This window comes from Mizuhopecten yessoensis, unplaced genomic scaffold (genome assembly GCF_002113885.1).
Source record: "Mizuhopecten yessoensis strain PY_sf001 unplaced genomic scaffold, ASM211388v2 scaffold2699, whole genome shotgun sequence".
NCBI classification, from domain to species: domain Eukaryota; kingdom Metazoa; phylum Mollusca; class Bivalvia; order Pectinida; family Pectinidae; genus Mizuhopecten; species Mizuhopecten yessoensis.
Genome location: NW_018404676.1, coordinates 335089 through 357092, shown reverse-complemented (window position 1 = coordinate 357092; position 22004 = coordinate 335089). Strand labels below are relative to the sequence as shown.

At 33.3% G+C, this 22004-nt stretch overlaps 1 protein-coding gene across 2 annotated transcripts; it reads left to right on the top strand.

Moving 5' to 3' along the window:
• The first annotated feature begins 124 nt into the window (after nt 1–124).
• LOC110446459 lies at nt 125–20853 on the top strand. 2 transcript variants are annotated; one of them, XM_021491620.1, is made up of 8 exons: nt 125–187; nt 1019–1131; nt 8433–8456; nt 12159–12188; nt 13302–13634; nt 14144–14173; nt 16192–16509; nt 16840–20853. In XM_021491620.1, exons 2-8 carry the CDS (start codon nt 1096–1098, stop codon nt 17266–17268), a joined length of 1200 nt encoding a protein of 399 aa, XP_021347295.1. In that variant the 5' UTR covers nt 125–187; nt 1019–1095; the 3' UTR covers nt 17269–20853. The 2 variants fall into 2 exon arrangements, with proteins under 2 accessions (XP_021347295.1, XP_021347296.1); XM_021491621.1 differs by lacking the exon at nt 125–187 and adding an exon at nt 8868–8944 and having other exon boundaries at nt 1098–1131.
• The last annotated feature ends 1151 nt before the right edge of the window (nt 20854–22004 follow it).

Below are 22004 nucleotides of genomic sequence, written 5' to 3'. Positions count from 1 at the left end.
TAAGAACATGTCATAGGCATTTCCTATTACGCAGGTTCCAAGAAAAAAATTGAAGCGTTCCAATTGAATAAGGTCCAAGTCACTTGACTTGTCAAAACATGTCTCGTGATTTGTGATATTTAACGTGATTTTGATATCCTTCCGTCAAAACAATCGCTACCAATATAGACGAGGTTCTGCCGTGTCTGTGAGTACAATTTAACATTATTTTGTATTTATGAAATATATGTAACTGATAACATTCAAAGAGGTCCTAGTAGCACTTATAATCGTTTAAGAACAGTCATTTGATACATAATTAAAATCAACTTTTTCAAAAAGGTAAACCTATAGCACATTTTGATTTTTTGGGTGGAAAGAAATGAGAATATAATGGAGGGAGCGTTCTCAAATAAGTTCCCATAACTTACTTGTAAACGTCCGTTTGTTGATGTGTGGAGCATGCTACTGTCTTATAGTCTAACAAACTTACTGAAAAGGCCCTTTATAGCTTTAGTCATTCACGTGGTGAAATTCAAATGTTAAATCAAGTATCTGAAATGCTTAGCAGTATCAAACATTAAGGAAAACAATAAGATGAAATTGTACAATGCACAGATTGTAGTGTAGTTTGGCATGAAATACAAGTTTCTCATTGTGCCAAAATGATCTCGATACCAAGATTGACCAACTGCATCTTCAGTCAATAATAATAGTCCTCGAAACCTCAGACATGGTAAGGCAATTACCATCAATTTTCTGTATATTTTCCACAGATAAGGGTTCTTAATTCGTTTTGAATATTTAATAATGAACAAAATACTCATACACTGTATTTGAAAAAATAAATAAATAAACTAATAATATTTATAGAAGCACAGTTATTTTAAAAATCTAAGACATGATTTTTGTAAATTTCATATGAATTTGCATTTTTCATAGTTTTAGTGCTTTGCATGAATACTTTCTTTTCCATTCATTTTACGTCCTCTTGTCAGTTTAATCACACGATGTATTTTAACTTGTTGTTTTTTTGCAGGAACTTGATTGACAGCATACGAATAGCTCACCATCAGACTACCGAAATCCCGTAACCTCAGCATTAAAGTTGTAGAAATGGGCAACTGTGTATTTTCCCGACCGGAAGTTGAGGTAATTACACTGTCTTCTACTTTCTGTATCACTCGAAATGAAGTATTTGATTTTTTATTAAGACAATAGATGGTTCACCCGATATTAGTTTTGACAGTTGCATGCTGGGATGAAAGCCTAGCAAGCTTGTTCAAAGCAACTATTGTCACCAATATTCAACATCACGGGGGCAAAATGCATCAAATGTGAAATAACTTCTTCAGAATAACACAAATGCCTAGGCTGTTGATATTTGGCAAGTAGCATACCTAGAGGATGCGGTATCAAATTTGTTCAAGTTAATTACCTTCATCCATATTTAAGGTCACAGGGGTCAAATGTGTTTTTGAAAAGCCTTAAAATGACTTCTTTTGAATAACCAAAATGCCGAGGACGATGATATTCGGCCAGTAGTATGTATTTGTAGCATGTTTTGATTAAGATTTTTGAATTGTTTTTCAAATAAATGATTTTCACCCATGTCAGATCACGGGGGACGAAGGTGGTAAATAACCAAATGGCCTAGAATGGTAAAGATATCTGTCAGGTAACATGCTGAGATGAAAGAGATCAAATTTGCTGAATTGGGTGACCTTCGTCCATATTCAAGGGCAAAGCGATCAATTGTGTTGGGAAAATATTGAGATACTTCTTTGAGTATCTAAAGAGGCCTAAGGTGATGGTATTTGTGTAGTAGCACGTTTTTGATAAAGAAGTCCCTTTGTTTAATTAAATGATTGACCTTCATCCATTTTTAACGTCGCAGGAGTCAAATATGTTAAAAAATCCTAAAGCCAACTTTTCCAAACAACCAAAACCCTAAGTTGGTGATGATATTTTCCCAGTAGTATGCAGGGATGAAATACTGTTAATTTTACTTTAATATTTTTGTGCATTTCACCTATGTTCAAGGTCATTTGGGATAAATGTGTGAAAAACACTTCAAACGACTTGTGTTGAACAACCAAAGAGGGCGATGAAATTCGATTTGTAGGTTGCTGATATAAATATCTGTCAAGTTGATTCAAATGAATGACCTTCACTGATAATCAAGGTCAGATAGAACAAATGCATTAAAAACATTTAAATGTTGTGGTATTTGGCCAGTACCAGGCTCGATTAAAGTCCTATGCAGTTTGTTTAAAGGGACATCACGTGAAAAGGCGGGTTTTTTTTAATGAATATATGTATTGTATGCACTTCCACTTATGTTACCTCGCTATCCCCATATTCATAGTCCGTTCCAAATGTCCAGTTTGACCACTTGAATTGTTCGGGAAAGCCCTGCTAAAAATAGCGCCGATTACCGTCACCTGACTAGGCAGTAAACACAAGTAGTGCGAGCGAGATGAAACGGTTTCCAAAGGGGCCCCCAGAGAGGGGCCGTCAGGCAACTGCAACTTCTTACCGCACTATGAAACCAAGTTATATGATTTCTAAGTCCGTATTCAAACTTATTGAACAGTAATTATTCATCATTAGAAGTTAATTGCACACTTGCCAATATTCAGAATTTAAATTTATTTAGCTTTAAACATAAATGTGTTGCCAATAAAATTAAACAAGGGATGGGGCACAAGTTTTTACAATTTATCACAGCCTTCTCCCGTCATACATTTACAATTAAATGTCAACAATGATAATAGGCATAAACATAAAGTAGATATATTTAAATATGTATTGAATTTAGTACCGGAATGTGGCCGGTACAGATGGTGCGGGGCTAAACACCTTCCCTACACCAAGGGACAAACCTTTCTGATTTTTTTTATATGTTGCCGGGGCAGAGGAGGCCGGGTATTCATATTAGTACTAATTTAAATCTTGCATGTAAAAACAAAAATAATCGTTTAATTCAGCAATATAATTAAATCATACCATTTTATTGAACCCGGTAATATTATAAATTATCTTAATCCACGAACTTCGATAACACGTATCTCGGTGACCCAGAAAATACGCCGTGGGCCATCACAACAGTTATCCCTTGGAGGACCTCATGGAAAAATCAAACTAACCAGTCACTTATTCCTTCCTTTCGCATAAACCACTGTATAATTATAGAAACACAAAGGAAACTCTATCCAATACATGCCCATTAACATATTAAACTAAGTTCATCTGTGTTCAAACTCAGACAAAGATACTAGGGAGCTTAATAGTTTTAGATATTTATTCATAACATAAACAGCGCTAGCATTTCTGTCGATTCCTTTTCAGCTTAATCGGCTATCCGGAAGAATACATGCACCGTACTAACTGCTACGGCAGTTATTTTCTCCTTTGAATACTGCCCACCTGCAATAATGATTCCGTTACGTACTCCTTGCGCTATCTTTCGACCATTTGTCAACTTTTCGTTTCGTAGCTGACACGGTACAACACTTTTCTTTCGCTTACTTCACACGACCAGTCATTTTGTTTACAAAGAAATGGTGTGCTATGCGCATGCGCTAATAGAGGGAAATCCCTGAACAAAACGTTGGTCAGACAAGTAGAAATACCGATGATTTTCTTAGATTTAATCATTTTTATGAATCTATTTCAGCCAAATCCGGTCGTTATTTTCCATAAGGAGTTTCACTTGATATGATTATGTAGTATTTGAAAAAAAGGCAAAAAATAAAGTTACTTCACCGTGATGCCCCTTTAAGTGAATAACCACCACTCATATTTAATTAAGGTCACGGTGTAAAATGCTTGCAACCTGGAGGGGAGAATACCAATATGGTGGCAACTACCCGTGCTGATAGTGGCGATAGCACGTGATCATACAAGGCCGTTACACAGAAAGCTGACTGTGGTTGGTGTTTAAACATTCGTGTATTAGGCTAATAAGAAACCACAGAACATGTGCGGTCCACTCAAGCGTGACTGAGTTTTGCAATTTTATTTCAGCGAAAAACAGGCATTTGAGCGCATGCGATTATTTTCGATGGGGTTAAATTTGCATACTTAAGTTACGGTAATTATTACTGAAATGAAATTCGTTGTTATTGTATGGGGACAATTCGTCGGGATTATAATCTTGGAAACGATAACTTAAAACCCTGTATTTTTTCTGATATTTAAGAAGTTTAAATTATAAGGCGAGACGGCACAGTGAAGGTAAATAAAGTAAGGTAAGATCGGGCGACATTTACTCACTCAATGGGTATCGTTAAAATTCGTCACGTTCTATAGCTTATATGTGATTCTAAGTTCTTTATTATCTCGCTTTCACCGAAAAGGGGGATATTAATTTGGGTTTGTCCGTCTGTCTGTCTGTCACGCTTAGTTTCCGAGCAATAACTACCACAAAAGTTAACCGATTTTCTTCAGACTAGGTCAAAGGGTTAAATGTCTGAAGGGCTCGGCTAAGTTCGATGACCACTTAAATCGGAGCCCATTTGGCGTAGTTATGGCCCCTTGAATAACAAAAAACGTCATTAACTGCCGCGCTTCGTTTCTATGCAATTACTACAACAAATGTTAACCGATTTTCGTCAAACTTAGTCACGGGGTAAAATGCCTTACGGCCCCTTGATAAACGGAAAACGTCATTATCTGCAGTTTCTGCTTACCGGTAATAGCAAATATTTACCAAATTCCTTCAAACTAGATAACAATGTTTGTGTTCCTCTGTCTTTCCACTTATCTAGGGCACTCTTTGGTTTTCGTGTGATAATTGCTGTAGATATTGTTCAGATGTTTCAACCAAATTCCGTATGCACATCCGACTCATGCTAAGTTTGCCAACCGATGTGATTTGTGCATATTTACGGATAATCAATGAGGTATAGGGCTTTTTTCTCTTCAAGTTTTACATTATGTCTCAACAGCGCGATACTCACGTGTTTAAACCTTACCTCAATAATATTTACCTACATTATGTCCTGCAAGCGGGTGATATAAATTCCACGGATTTGCTTGTTGATCGTAAACTGATACAGTTTATAGATACAATATTTGCATTAAATCTAATTACAACAAATAATTCCAGGGCCATTCCATTATTACAACATTTGATTATCTACTAAATAATTTGCTCGTAATATGTTTGCTTGATGGACAATTTTTCCTTGATTACACAATTCTTTCGTATTTCCAGATGATAGAAATATAACTAATTTAAAGGGGCATGACGGTGAAGTAACTTTATTTTTTGTCCTTTTTTCAAATACTACATAAACATATCAAGTGAGACTCCTTATGGAAAATAACGATTGGATTTGGCTGAAATAGATTCATAAAAATGATTAAATCTAAGAAAATCATCGGTATTTCTACCTGTCTGGCCAACGTTTTGTTCAGGGATTTCCCTCTACTGGCGCATGCGCATAGCACACCATTTCTTTGTAAACAAAATGACTGGCCGTGTGAAGTAAGCGAAAAAAGAAAAGGGTTGCGTGTCAGCTACGAAACGAAAAGTTGCCAAATGGTCAAAAGATAGCGCAAGGAGTACGTTACGGAATCATTATTGCAGGTGGGCAGTATTCAAAGGAGAAAATAACTGCCGTAGCAGTTAGTACGGTGCATGTATTCTTCCGGATAGCCGGTTAAGCTGAAATGGAATCGACAGAAATGCTAGCGCTGTTTATATTATGAATAAATATCTAAAACTATTAAGCTCGCTAGTATCTTTGTCTGAGTTTGAACACAGATGAACTTAGTTTAATATGTTAATGGGCATGTATTGGAGAGAGTTTACTTTGTGTTTCTATAATTATACAGTGGTTTATGCGAAAGGAAGGGATAAGTGACTGGTTAGTTTGATTTTTCCATGAGGCCCTCCAAGGGATAACTGTTGTGATGGCCCACGGCGTATTTTCTGGGTCACCGAGATACGTGTTATCGAAGTCCGTGGATTTACATAATTTATAATATTACCGGGTTCAATAAAATGGTATGATTTAATTATATTGCTGAATTAAACGATTATTTTTGTTATTACATGCAAGATTTAAATTAGTGCTAATATGAATACCCGGCCTCCTCTGCCCCGGCAACATATAAAAAAATCAGAAAGGTTTGTCACTTGGTGCAGGGAAGGTGTTTAGACACGTACCACCTGTACCGGCCACATTCCGGTACTAAATTCAATATATATTTAAATGCATCTACTTTATGTTTATGCCTATTATCATTGTTGACATTTAATTGTAAATGTATGACGGGAGAAGGCTGTAAAAACTTGTGCCCCATGCCTTCTTTAATTTTATTGGCAACACATTTATGTTTAAATCTAAATAAATTTAAATTCTGAATTTTGGCAAGTGTGCAATTAACTTCTAATGATGAATAATTACTGTTCAATAAGTTTGAATACGGACTAAGAAATCATATAACTTGGTTTCATAGTGCGGTAAGAAGTTGCAGTTGCCTGACGGCCCCTCTCTGGGGGCCTCTTTGGAAACCGTTTCCTGCCTAGTCAGATGACGTTATCGGCGCTATTTTTAGCAGGGCTTTCCCGAACAATTCAAGTGGTCAAACTGGACATATGGAACGGACTATGAATATGGGGATAGCGTGGTAACATAAGTGGAAGTGCATACAATACATATATTCATTAAAAAAAACGCCTTTTCACGTGATGTCCCTTTAGAAAAATAATAGGACTATTGTTTATTTGAATAACTTGAAAATGAAATCAAAAACGAATTTTCAAACGGAGTAAAGCTATTCTAAGGAGTTTGAAAACTGTGTGAATAAACGGAAATATGTATGTATGGATTAGAATCATTTAAAGAAACCATGCTTTTGAGGTGAGAATTGGCAATGCCCTTAACAAGTATTCATGCATCAGTTTCATAAATGTTTCCTTATCGTAAGGAAATGTCTTATGTTTCTTTCCGCATGATAGCATTATTGGAAATCTAGTTAAAGAAATTTTCCTTAAATTTTGAAATGCTTTACTATAATATAAGATAATTAAGTTAAGGAATTTCCCTTATTAAGGAATGTTCATAAAACTTGTGGCTATGAGAATGGTACCCTATAGGGGAGCTGTATCTGCACCACCCTTTGCAATATATCGATAAATTACATCACGTCAGATCTAGAGAAAAAAAAGTGAAAACGTCGCAGTATGCAGATTTTGGTGAAATATGTAGGTATATTAAATACATCTGGCAGTCCAGTCGTTATGCAAAAAAGCATGTAAAATGTATCATCCGAGCTACTCAAAATCGAACACTAGTGACAGACTTTGAGCCTGAAAGCAAAAATTGTATCTTCAGTTTCCTTTCTTGTTTTATTTTCGGCATTTTATAAATTACTTTTCAGGCTTTTAACTTTCAAAAAACAATCGTTCACTTGTGCTTAACAAAAGCTTAAACATTTCAGCCTTCGTCATATATGTATTTCCCTCATGACTTATTTTTTTCTTATGTTTTTAAATGAATATACAGAGTTAAATATCTTTTAATCCTTACTTTAAAAGCAAAATAAGATAATAAAGGAATTGGTTAGGGACTATATATTTATCACAGATAGGTATATTTCACTGTTATTTCAAACATTTTCTTCATTCTTATTTTTTTTCTTCAAAATATAAGGAGACACTTTTCAGTGTTTTGAAGATGTTACATTTTTATGATTGACCAAAAATACATTATTTTTACTTTTATTTAATTTGCACCAGCATAAGGCAGATGACGGTATTGACCCCCATGTAAATAACTCATAAGTCATAGTGCTCTTTATTAGTAAATTGGAGTCTAGTTTTTCCCTATCAATATGCGAGCTCCTTTATACATCTTTTGTAATGTACTGATTAAGTTTAATTAATTAATATCTTTTAAAATATATTTGATACATCAGAGTATTTAGAAGTAATATTTCCCCAATACATGATATAAATGAAAACTGAAATTTATGTACATCACTGTTCTATTTGAATTTAATTGTAAACAATATATTGATGTTAAGTATTGATTTATCGATAAAAATATTGAATTTGATGTTTATGTCTTAGTTTTGGTGCTGATATTATTCTTTTGAAACTTATGCAAGTTAAATAAATATCATACCTTTTTACCTGTAAAATCACAAGTAAATCTACAGGTAAAAAAGCTCAGGTAAATATAGAACATCTATGATACAAACTATAATTACCCTCCCTTTGAAGTTTCTCCCTATGGTTCTAAAGATGAATACCCCCTTGGCATGCGCTGACGTTACCTGTATAACAATAACTGTATTACAAATATAACGATTGATCGGCATGTAAAATCTTGGTTAACTAGGTATTCATTATTTAGTGTATTAGTTGTATGTTTTTGTAATGAACATTATAAACAGATTGAGGATTATTAAAGTATTTTTTTTTCAATTTCTGACAGGGTGGAGAGATTCATTACCAACACGTAAGTATTTTGTCAATTACTAAATAACATATATCAAGTTTGCATGATATCGATTTTATTTAGTGCTAATTATCATGTGACTTTTTAAAACTTTGAATATAATGAATGTCTATCGAATACTCCTTTTAGTGTTGGGAAAGTGTAATCAATTTAAAGTAAAACAGTGACATCATTAGCCTCCTTATGCATGGGAGGTATGAAGAATTTAATTAGGAGAAGTAAGAATATTTTCAAAAAGTATCTAGGCTGAGATAAATGATAGGGTGTATATATATTTCATATGCTTCAAAAATCTTGTGTAGTTATAGCGAAAGTACTAAAAGGATTATATATATAACTAGATGGGAAAGGTAACTGATACTAATTAATTAACAAAGTATGTGTAATTGTTTCATTTTACTTATTTCATAGAAGGAACTCCATCTTGCTCCCAGTGTACGCTAAGAACAATTAAACATACCGTCTTATCTGTGTGATTTATGTTAAAGGTAAACTAAGTTCATTGGAATAGCATGCTCTGTTCTACTCAGCACTTGGAATGTGACCCTACTTCCATCTGTCCGTTCTCCCCCATTGTTTATTTTGTGACAGTAAAATAAGTAAACGGCCATGCATGAATTGACAAAGTGTAATGACAGTTTACACTTTTTACAAAATGTGTAAAATGCCCACTTTTAATTTGACAAATTTTCAGACAGAACCCTTTCTTTTTTCACATATTTTAAACAATGGTTTCTTTACACACGTTCCCTGCAGGTAGGGCGGCGTAAGAATTGTACCTGCTGCCCCAATTGCATGATCGTAAGAGGCGACTAAATTTGGGACCTTATCTCTTCTCTCCTTTCTAAATAACTTTCTTCTTCCTTATGTCTCCATTGACAATGCCTCACTTTTGGCCATTTGTTGAGCGTTCGCCCCTGTGAGGAAGGCTTTGGGTTCTGTCCCCTGGCCGAGACATACCAAAGTCTTTAAAAATGGTAGTTTCTACTCCTGCTTAACGTTCAGCAAATTAGGAGTGGGACGACTGGTTCACCCGTTGTCAGTATAATGTGACCGGGTGGGGCGTCCTGCTGGGTGTCTTCGGCAGTATGTTTCAGTGAGGTAGCACTATAAAGTCGGCATCAGTTCCGCCCTATCACAAGGAGACAAACACGAACATATCGCAGCCTCCAAATACACACACATACACTACACGCATGCATCTTGCACACAGGGGAGGCCGTCCTTAAATGACCTTAGCTGTTAATAGGTCGTTAAACAAAATCAAACAAACAAACAAATTCTTTACACACATATGCTCATGATCTCAGGTTATACAGACTTGTGGCTTTACCTCTCTTGCATGTATGAGAGACCGCAGTGGCCGAGTGGTTAAGGCATCTGACCGTCTTGATTACTTAGCCCTCGACTACTGGGTCGCGGGTTCAATGCCTACGTGGGGCAGTCGCCAGGTGCTGGTTGTAGGTGCGTGTTTTTTTCTCCTGAACTCCAGCTTTCCTCCACCAACAAAACCTGGCACGCCTTAAATGACCACAGCTGTTAAAAGGACGTAAAACACAAACAAACCAAACCAAACCAAAATTTCATGTATGTCCCCTTGGCTAACCAAAATATCATTGCGCCTGCGTGCAAACCTGCTTTATACCTATAAAAATGTTCTGATACTGGAGCTATAGGTTAGATGAATGCATATAATATTATAACATTCTAAAGGTGTCTTGTTCAGTTTTAAAGAATGAGATACGCATGGTCCATAAAGGATGATTACAACAATTATAGCTGTGGGATTATAACTAGCGGGAATACTTATATGATATATATCAAAAGAGTCTTTGAGTAATTGCTAAAAGGTATATAAGATAAACATTTTAGAATATAACTGGTGGAGTCATTGAGAAAGTACTGAAGAGATTACACTAATTGGCGTCAATATAATGTGTACATTGTATAACGCACTCAATTGCGACAATTTGTATCTTCTCTGACCAAATGGAGTTTCGTGCGGGATGCCTCCAATTAATGCTCCGGTATTATCTACTTCAAATTGCAAGTTCATTTAACTCATACAGATATATGATATTTCTGTTTAATATTATGTTAAAATGTCATTGTTCTAGTTAAGTTAATTAAATAATAAGATCTATGTGAAGGGATAAATAAAAATAATAAACGTGCTTTGTTTGTATGTTTGATTCGCCAAGGCCTGCTTAAAATGTGTTTTGTAAATTTTTTACAGTTTTTATTGTATGTCATCGGAATCGGTCTGAAGATAAAGCCATGACAGAGATGGTTTGGTCTGGTCTGGTCTCATTGGTCTGGTCCCATTTTTTTGTCTGATCTGGTCTCCACGATCAGAGACTATCTCATTTCTTTCTATTCTATGTCTTATTACATCTCTTGATAGTATATCGATCAGTAATTGGCGATAAATTGATATCTAGTTCAATTAAATCATATAAAACGAAGCATGAAATGAAACCTTAGAAGAATTGAAATATGGGTGGTGGATTTAGTAGCACCAGGAAAAAACTTATTGTTGATACAAACGGCCATACAAATTTATTTTTTCCCTGCACAGCATTAAATAATGCCATATGTAAAGTAAGCCCAACCTCCCTCATCTGGCTGTCAACAGTGAAACGGTTAACATTTTAGGGGAAACATGAATGTTTTAAAATTATACTAAATATTTATTGTTGTAAAAAGTTATCCTGGCTAACTCATCTCTACAATAAACGATAGAATTTCTCAAACAATTTGCCACCCTTATAACTCCCATTTACTGTAATACAAAATATTGAGGATAAAACAGGAATAGTCACATCTTTTTCTGTCAGACGAGGTAACAAAAATTTACAAAGACTGTAAATATTGAAATATTACAAGCTTTACTTGATACAAAAATCATGTAAAAGGGGAGGTAATCAATATTAAAACTAAGTTATTTGACTTTTTTATAAAGGTATCTCGTTGGAATTCATGTCTCAGTATACTCCATAATTGTATTGCTTTTATACATCTAAAAAATAACTATATAACCTCCAGCTATTCCGTAAGAGTTCTGTATCTGGATTAACGGTCTGCTTTCGTTAGCTGAGATTATCTGATAAAAAGGTGACGTGATCTGACTAAATTGGAAAAGTTCTTGTCCGACGCGAGACAAAAGCCTCGCTGTCGGACAATATTAAGCCAAAACCATATCGATATAATTTGTCCATTTACCCTTCATATAAACTATACATAAATGTTCTCTTTTTTCCGTCAACAATGCACACTGGCGAAGATTCACAAATTTGCCCAGCTTAGCCAATACAACATTCCCAATGAATAAATAAATACGAAATGATGAATACGCCGAATCCCTAAAAGTTCATAATAATTCCCAAGTAAATTCTCTAATGAGGTCTTAAGTCTACATAAATCATAATATCTCCTCAATTCCATCTCAAACGGTCAAGTTATAACAAGTTCGATGTAAAAACGTCTTATACCTTTTATATACCAAATCAACTGACGTTTATGTTGTTGTCTTAATAAAGTTCTGATCTTTACATGAATGCAGTTTAACCGAATTCAATAAAAATCAGTTATACAAAATATCTTTATTTCGTTTCACGTAACTATTATGGTAGTGTGCTTATATATTGAAAAACATGCATATACACTGATCGTATAATGAAGTTGGTTTTATTTCTCTGACAGGGTGCAAACAGAGAGAGACATCATATTATTGTAAGTATGTTGGCAATAACTTGATATGTGTGACATATCAATAATTCACGATACCGGTTGTAATATTTATCAAGAGGAGGTGTTTTACGAATTTCATTATAATAATCACAATTCAATTTTGTTTAACTTTGTCTTACTGCTTGGGTTTGAACAAAAGTACTATTCATTACGTTTTTGCCAGTGAGATATCTTGGTCTATCAACTTAATAAAGCTGATATCAATTACACTGTTACTGATATCAAAAGTGATATTTTCATAGTGTGGCAATATCACTTTTCGAATTGACCAATCAGAACAGAATTTTCTAATAACTTCATGAAAAGCGGCAGATTTTCTGTTCAGATACAGATGAAGTGGCGGTAAAATGAGTGGTTTCTTTGTTACTTTTACCGAGGTGTTAATTTACCTACACAATTAATACCATTTATGAAAGCAAATCTTACCAGACAATAGCAGTAAACAGTAGAATTTTGTTGAGTATGTCATTCGAAGTTAGAAATTATAAAGTATTCAGCAGCAAATAATGCTTTTTTCCCCTTATTTATGTGATGAATAATAATTTCATTGTAAACTAAAAGAAACAAATATAATTTCAGACATAATGATATTCGTAGAAGGAAATAACTTTCACTTCAAACAATATTTTGTAGATATCTAGATATACTTTAAGAAAAGTTCAATGAAAGTCAATTGAAAATTGTATTGATTCCAATTAATTTTTACATTCGTTTTAGTTTGAAATATATTTTTTATTATTCGCAAAGGATACACATATTGATCACCATCTAACTAAGTGTAGCAAAATAGGCTTGGGAATATGTATTTACTTACCATCCTTGGGAATGAAGAAAACAGACTCCAGGTAAAACGTTTCACCTGTGATATTGACTATAACGGTGCATTGACCAATGATTTAATATCAATAAAGGTTTGTAGGTATTTTGTTATCACAATTAAGTTATAAAGGAATGACAAATGATGAATATTATAAATGAGAATGTTTTGTGCTAAATATTTTTAACTTTTGAATATAAAGATAAATCTTCTTTCTTTAGTTGTTATTCCAATAAAAAGAAAACATGTCTCAAGATAGCAATATATACTTATTGTAGGGAAAAGATGTCCCACGGGAGGTACATCATTTAGAAGAAATCAACTCTGATACGATTGATGAGATTTTGAACGACTCAAAATACTTTCAACATAACTATAAAGGCTCTGACGATCCTTTACGCAAACTTAATGAGACCAATATCAAACTTCTACAAGAGATTGCATCGCTAATACGTCATCAAAGTCAGTCGTTCAAGAGAAACCTTCAACTGCGTATCAAGTTATATGACGGAGAAGGCCTAACATCACGTCGTGTAAAGTACCTCGATTTAGTATCTGGAACAGGTGAAAATGTTATGGAATGTTATCGAAAGGAGGATGTGACTGTGAAGGTAAAATTGCGTTGCTGCGCATATCATAGCTGTTTGTAAGAAAAATTATATATATTATGAAAAAATCGTCGAAAAATGAATTACAACAAAAAAAAAAATCAAAGAAATAAAGAAAGAAAGTGGAAAATCTCTCATTTTATCATAATTCAACAAAAGCGATGCTACCTTGATTGTTGCTGTGTTTGATCTTTCACCATTCTATAATTTTTATAGATTTCTAAGCAATACCGTAATGTTTGGTACTATGCTGGCCAATTCCATAAGCAAACTAGCGATAATGAAGTGAAACAGCTTAGTGGGTATTAAAATATTTATGTTTTCTTTATGAAAACAATTAAATGTATGCATGTTTGATTTGAACAAACTTGTAACTACAAAAGTAAGAGATACAAATTACAAAACATTTCAAACCAACTCAAATTATTGATATTCTTATTTGGTAATATGCTTATCAATCAAGAGGTATGCTGATATACTGAATGTATAATGAGACTTTTTATTTCTTATAGTATGTGAACAGAGAGGGTAAACTCCCAGAAGTAAGTAATAACACATTAAATGCCGGATGATATTTTCTAGTTAATAGATTAGGATGGTGATATTTAAAATCTTCATTGCGTTTAATTTTGTAAGACAAGTCAATTTTACTGAAATCACTTTTTATATATCCGTAAAAACACGATTGTTAAGGAATTTTTCTCGCTTATAATTATAAATAAATTCAATTAGATTAGTTAGACTTTTATACATCTTTAGTAAGGTAAGTTCCCGTTGCCTTACCTATTAAGCCGATATTATCGTCACTTTGCAAGCTATTTCAGGTGAAATACTCGTTATAGTTTACAATGTAATATAAATATCATCCATTTATCAAATCAGGAAAATTGATGAGAATAGCATCATTCAGGGAAATTAACATTTGATAGAGTGCTTAGAGAGATGTCAAATTAAGTAGTTGTTGCTATCACTTGTTCCCCGTTTTTCCATTTTAAATTGAATATCTTTTTTAAATCCCACACAAATGTTTCTTAATCAGCAAATTTGAGTTAAGCAGGATTTTATCATTTATTATTGAAAAATGACACTATTGAAATAGCGGAATATCCTTTTATCAAGATATTTAAAACCTCTAATCTCTCGGACAAAGATGAGATGCTCTACAAGATGCAACAAACGATAACTCATAATCTGTTTTTTCAAGACATCTCAGAAATATATATATATATATAATAAAAAGTGACTAAATGTCCATGTGAAGGAAGTAAATATAGAAAAAATATTAACGACCGACTAAAAAACTAGCTGCTTTCACCCTTCACAGGGCTCTTCAGGTTTTAAACGTTAGGTGAAAGCAGCTAGTTTTTTTTAGTCGGTCGTTAGTTTTATTTTATATATATATATATATGTAGAAGTTGTTATGTGTGTGTAAAAGTCGAAGTTGTTTTCCAAGAATCTCTTCTCATAAAGTTCACTTTGAACAAAATATTATTGGACATATTATCAGATTGAAAGCTATGACATATTGGACAGTTTTTGTTAATCTAAATGACTACGAAGTTCATTTGGTTCTCGATATCACATTCTTAACATAGTCTTATTTCCTTATTACATTTTTACGTATCTAAGGATGTATAACAATAAGAGCTGTTGTTTATTTCCTTATATGATGGACGTAAATAGTATGGTATCCTGTATAGTGTAAGGTAATTAAACATGTATACAGCAGAGAAGTGGTGGGACAGTCTACCTTAATCGATAATAGATAGTAATCAATAACTGCAAAGGGTGGGTCTGGTAAACTTTCACTAATTTTTTGAATGTAATAATATAACTATATCCACCTTACGTAACAAATATATTCCCCGTTATTATTGCACAAACCCAAATATTTATAAGTTTAAAGGTCTTTTATCATTATGCAATCAACGAGTTCTGACAGGTTTATCTATTTTCCTAACCAAAATGGCTCCTCTTTTGTGAATGATGCATATGTATAACTGTTAATAGTTAAATAACTTGTGAATTATATGTATGGTTGTTTTTTATGTTTGTTTTGTATTTTCCATTGTATGTCATATCATGTTACTATACCGTACCGATTCTAAATTGAACTGTCCATTGTACTTCATTTTCCATATCTGCAACTTTATTTCCTCATGTAACACATATTATGTGTCTGAGTGTCAATACAATCTTGCCTTGTATACATGCATGCACCTGTCCATCCTGTCAAAATTTAATATATGAATTCATGTACATGTACCTCATGTTACACATTTTCATGTGTCTGAGTGTTGGAAATAAAATCTGAATCTGAAATCTGGTAAACTTTCACTAATTTTCGTCAATAGTTTCACCAATGTAAAATGTTGTCATAGGTAACCAAGCTTCAAGATAAAGCCAATTCTTACCACTGGTCATGTTATAATATAGTAAGATCTACTCATTATGTTTAGATAATTGTATTGCAAGAGGTTGTGTTTTACCTGTCTCTTCAAACCACAACAAAGCTTGAAATATTACTTAATGCATTTTAATCTTCTTTATGTCTTTCAAGATTTCATCGTTTGGGTATATAGTTCCTGAGATATCGGTTTTGTACATCAACCAGATCTTGAATGCATCCGAATTCCTTGAAAGCGAAGATGATCGAAGAATGTTACAGGAGGTTTCAAGTCGTGTAGCAAAAGAACCCCTTTGGAAAAGGAAAAACTGTGAACTTACTGTTATTCTTCACAACATCAATGGCCACCTTCACAATCGTGTGAAACATATTGTGATCGCAGCAGGTGAAAAAGAGCACAAAATCCAGTGTTCAAAATCCACAAAAGAAGAAATACACTGGGAATGTGAGGAGAGTTTGAATCTAGATGATGTGAGTATTTTAAAACTAACATGCCATAAACGTTTATTTTGCCTTACAGTATGACTGATGTCCTAGAAGAAATCGTTGTATACGATAATTCAGTACTGGAAATGCGAACTACAAATATTTCAAAATAAAGTTAGTCGGTAAACAAAGAAAACATGTTACTGCAGTATAGACCATTCCGTCAATTGAGTATTTATCTGTAGTACTAAACGCCGAAAATAAACTTATATTCGTGTAGACTTTGACCATTGCATATCGAGAAATTATTCCAAAGCTAGTGTGTTAGCTCACTTAATTACTGGTACTGATATTTTCTTTTTCTTTTTTTTTAAGGCACAAAAGGAAACTTACGAATGTGAAATGATAACAACTGATGAGATAAACAAGATTTTGGAACAATCAAAATTCCTGAAAGAAAATCGGTCTCACCGGCAATTCGTATCAAGCGATGTTCGCAGAGCGATACCGGCAGAATGGGAAACGGTCCGAAAAAACTGTACGCTTACTATCGAGCTGGCACCTGATGAAGGTGCCGCCAATATTCCTATGAAGCACATCGTCATCAAAGCCGGAAATGGTGAGAACACAATACGTAGCTCAAAAGACAATCCATGGCACATCAGAAATCAAACTTCTGGCGCCGCCTTCGTTCATGGAGTTTCGACAGCGTACAACAATACTACTAGTGGTATCTTCAGCGTTGGTGCGCGATTTGCCAACTATATTACAGGTACTGCAATGCAGGCGTTAGGCTATACATAGAATTTAACTTCAAAGTAAAATTCTTGAATTCAGAAAGATTATATTTTACATGAGAAATTGAAGGAAGCCATCGTTCTTCACTATACAACCAATTCTTTGTCGTAAGGTTATCATAACAGTACTGTTCAAGTGCATCAAAAGGCCTGTAATTCTTTTCATTTCTTTCTACGTTTTATTGACCGAATCAGGTGACATGTTTAATATTGTATTAAACAGCGACTAGAGTCCTTTAAATGTAGAGAACGTTTAACTTTAAACTTTCGTACATAAGCCAATAACGTGAGACATACTTAAGGTTTTTTTCGTCATATAGACCTCTTAAATGACAAAATATCATTAAGTCCGTTTTTTAAAATCTTTGCTGTAAAAGCATCATCATATAATTTGAAATATTCTCTTTGAATCATAGCATCCATGAATTCCCGATGCATAGACAAAATCGTAGCATTTTTCTTTTTTTTTCGTTTGTTTTCCTCGATCAACGAAGTAAACAAGGGATATAGAAGCGGTTCATCTGTCTAACTAACTCTGTTCGTCCATTTTGGTATATATGATGCACGATATTTGCACTAATGATGCAGCTATGGCCGCACTACTTTATGCATGTTGATCGGACGCTGAATTTGACCTGCATTTACGGTTCAGTGGACTTGGTCAAGATGCCACAGTCTAATTCACACATCGGGTTAAAGGTTAGGCAAAACTTTTTGTCCATAATTTTGTCGATAATGCTTGCATCAAAATATCAGGTAGGATCTTTCTGCATAATAAAGATGCCAAACTTGACCTATATTTTAAGCTGATGAAAAGGTCAAATTCATGACTCGTCTGCTGGTCTATGATAGCATCCTCTTGTCATAAATTGTTTTACTTGAATTGAATTGAAACGCATTTTTTAAACATTTCTGTTTAGAAGGTTTATCTCATGCTGTTTAACGGGAAGGTAAATGTTGACTAAGATACATAAATAACAGAGATGAATTTCTGAATGTAAATATCATGATTTGTTTTGTTCTTAAATTCGATTTTTGTTTGTTATTTTTGTTTGTAACAACAGGATTGTAAATATTGTCAAATAACTGGAGATGATGTTCCAATTACCTACACAATGAACAGAGAGGAATTGTTATAAGTTAATATCTTGATTTTTTTCTCTATATATATGTATTTTTGTTCTCCAGTATTTACTTTCCCAAATGTTGACTAACAAAACGGGAGACGATGATCCCAATTTTATACACAATGAACAGAGGAAAATTTCTATAAGTAATTATCTAGATTTGTTTTATTTTCATTTTTCACATTTGGTTTTTATTTCGTCTAATATCTTTGTAATGACAGAGATGTAAAAATAACATATAACTAGAGGTAATGATTCCAAATCACTACAATTTGAAAAGAGAGGAATATTATTTCGTTTTTAATTTTATTTGGCTGTTTGTGCAAATGTTGACTAACAACGGGTGGTGATGCTCCCAAATGAACGGAGAGAAAATTCAAATAAGTTTATATTTTGATTTGTTTTGTTTTTGTTTTTCATAATTGATTTTTTATCTACTTGTTTGTTTTGTTACAATGGGAAATTAGGTTCTGAATATATGCAAAACTAACAAAGATGAGTTTCTTTTAGTAAACATTTTCATTTTTATTTTTTTATTTATTTTTTGTGGGTTTCCAAATTTTATCCTTGTATATGTTGACGCCATGATATTTGTTATCTATTTCACTCGTAGAACAGAACAAATCTTTGTTCTCCGATACATGTGTAGTGTAATATAAATAGAAGTTTATGACCATTTATAATAGATTATGCTTTGTTAATAGTAAAATAATCTATTTCCAGCAAGCGTGAAAACAAAAACACATGAGTGTCGACCTGTTGTTTTGGTAAAAAAAAATCATTGAACGTGTAATCTGAAACCTGTACCATCTGTAAATATGTACAACTAGTTCCCCGTGTAAACATTTTCGTGTGAAATGTCTTTTCGGAACAGAACACAATCTCGATGCTTTATTATTAACATAACTCTGTGTACAATATATGTATCAATTCACATTTAACATTTATGTATACATGCATCTACTTTCAGTTTAGTGAATTATTGTTCTTTTCCCAAACGAAATTATTAAAGTCACGAATTTAAAGTTCTGTTTTTCATAATAACCGGAATGGGATTGGATGGGATCTTGTGTAACAATGTATCCAGCGATGGAACGTGACGTTCACAATTTTCTGTTATGTAAGAATTGAAAGGCATTTTTTAAACATTGGTTATGCAACCATTACGTTAAACAGACTGCCTGATTCGCGGAACTGTGTTATATCGTACAAGTTAAAAACATTTTAGTCTTAATGTCCATGTTCAAAATACAAAGAAAATTGCATTTCAACTTCCTGTATGGTTTATCTTGGTTCATAACACATCCTAAACAAACTGATTTACCAAACGGAAGAAGCGCTATTTTTATCTATGGTTGCACTTATCAATTGGAAGCCGTTTGGGATTATTGGTCTTCATTAGAAATTGACGTCAGACCATGATTGGTCCCCGACTACTTCAAAAGTTTATAAGCCTGAACAGTTTCAAATTTAAACACATTCACTTGTAATATTTATTTATTTTTTATTCTTCATTAGGACAACATTTCTATTGAGAAGTTTGATCTAAGGCTGTTTAACGGGAAGGTAAAAGTTGACAAATAACGGGATGTGATTTTCTGATTATCTACACAATGAACAGAGGGGAATTGTTATAAGTTAATATTTTGATTTGATTTTTTCTTAAAACTTTTCTTAAAACTGAAGTTGATGATCCCAATGGTATAAACAATGAACAAAGGGATTTCTATAAGTAGACATCTTTATTTGTTTTTATTTTAATTTTTCACATTTTTTTTAATCAAATATTCTTGTAACGACGGACATGTAAAATATGACATATAACTGGAGGTAATGGTTCCAAAAAAATATACTTTAAAAAGAGAGGAATATTGATTCGTTTATTTTTTTTCATTTTTTCATATTTTTTTTTGACAACGGAAATACAAATGTTGACTAACAACGGGAGGGTATGATACCAATTTTATAACAATGAAAGGAGGGAAATTCAATATCTTTATCGAATGTTTTCTTTTTCTTTTTCATATTTGATTTTTATCTGTTTGTATATTATGTTACAAGTAAGTTCTGAATATATGTTAAACTAACAAAGATGAATTCCATTAGTAAACATTTCCATTTATACTTTTTATCTATTTTTGTTGGTTTCCAATATCGCCTGAGAGTTTGACGCCATGATGTTTGTTTTCTATTTCACAAGTTTCACTTATAGAAGTCTGTACTTCGATATATGTGTAGCTCTAGTGTAATATAAATGGAATGTTATATATAATTATGCCCATATATAATAAATCATGCTTTGTCACTGACAGTAAAATAATCTGAGTACGATGACATTGGACGTTATGGTTGAGAGCTTCCTGTAAATATGTTGTGATTCAAAAGCACGATCGTTTCAGCAGTACGATAAAATATTTAATTATGTTGAATGGTTCGCACCTATCAGTCAAGCAGCAAGCTATGTAATAGTACAATAGTCAATAAAAACCAGAAAGACTTAATGATTGAAAATGGCCGTTTTTATTAAAACGACATAACATAAAAATACATGTTACAATACATGTATTGAACACCCTCCTGAGAAGGTGTACCGTAGACTGCATTTCATAATCAAATGCAATGCCATTCTCCTAATGACTTTTAGTAGGTGAGGGGACAAAAAACGCCACCTTGGACATTGAGCCCTTTCATTGATAGTTTACCACTCCAATAAAATGTCTCAATGATGCAAAATATTTATTTTTGAATTTGTTAAAATGATTGTACTGATAAACCAGTTATGGACACTGAAGGTCAGAACTACCATTACATATCACGGGATTCAGGGCTTGAGTTACTTAAGTTTACATGAAAGTCAGGTGTAATGACTGTACATACCATCAATAGAACATGTACAGAATTTGTAATTTGTTACCAGTTTGGATCGGTATCTTTGGCAACATAGTGTTATTGCTTATTAATCCGACAAGATTCCAGTTATCATATATTGAATGCAAATTGCCAATAGAGTCTATCATATGTACATGTAGGTATGTGGGTGTGGATATTGTTTGGGGCAGGACTGAGGCTTTGTCGAGGTTCTGATACAAAATTCTCCGCCCGAGTTTAGAATTGTTCATATCCCACATACCTACATAATGATGATTCTTTTTATCCAACCTCTAAAGCGAAATTTTGATAAAACAAGACATAGACAATGCAAAAAACAACACAAACGTAGCATTTCTAGATAGCTTTAACCTAAAATAAAGACCATATTTTGAAGAAAAGAAAGCAGACAAATAATACCTCAAAAAGAAAAGGCTATGTAAGACCTCAAAAGCAACAAGAGATATGTTCTTGAGTTTGGGTCGTTTTTTTTTCAATTGTGGCGTCATAATATAACGCTGACATCTGATTTTGACATCATGATAGTACAGATCGCTGAGTGCACATGGGTACAATAATGTATTGAAGTTGAACTTATTTATCTTGTTAACGCAGAGGTTGGGGAAAAAAAATCTATTAATTATGATGTATACTTTTGTAGTTACCAATTTATACTATTATAGTTATCTATGTATAAGGTTGTGGTTATATAGTTACCTTCGATTGTATTTTAGTAGTTATGTTTTTG

Excerpts from the sequence above, each read along its gene's own strand:
- LOC110446459 (XM_021491620.1), top strand. The coding sequence starts at position 1,096 with ATGGGCAACTGTGTATTTTCCCGACCGGAAGTTGAG. Across the intron at positions 14,174-16,191 it reads GAGAGGGTAAACTCCCAGAA|ATTTCATCGTTTGGGTATAT; the intron begins GTAAGTAATAAC and ends ATGTCTTTCAAG. Across the intron at positions 16,510-16,839 it reads AGAGTTTGAATCTAGATGAT|GCACAAAAGGAAACTTACGA; the intron begins GTGAGTATTTTA and ends TTTTTTTTTAAG.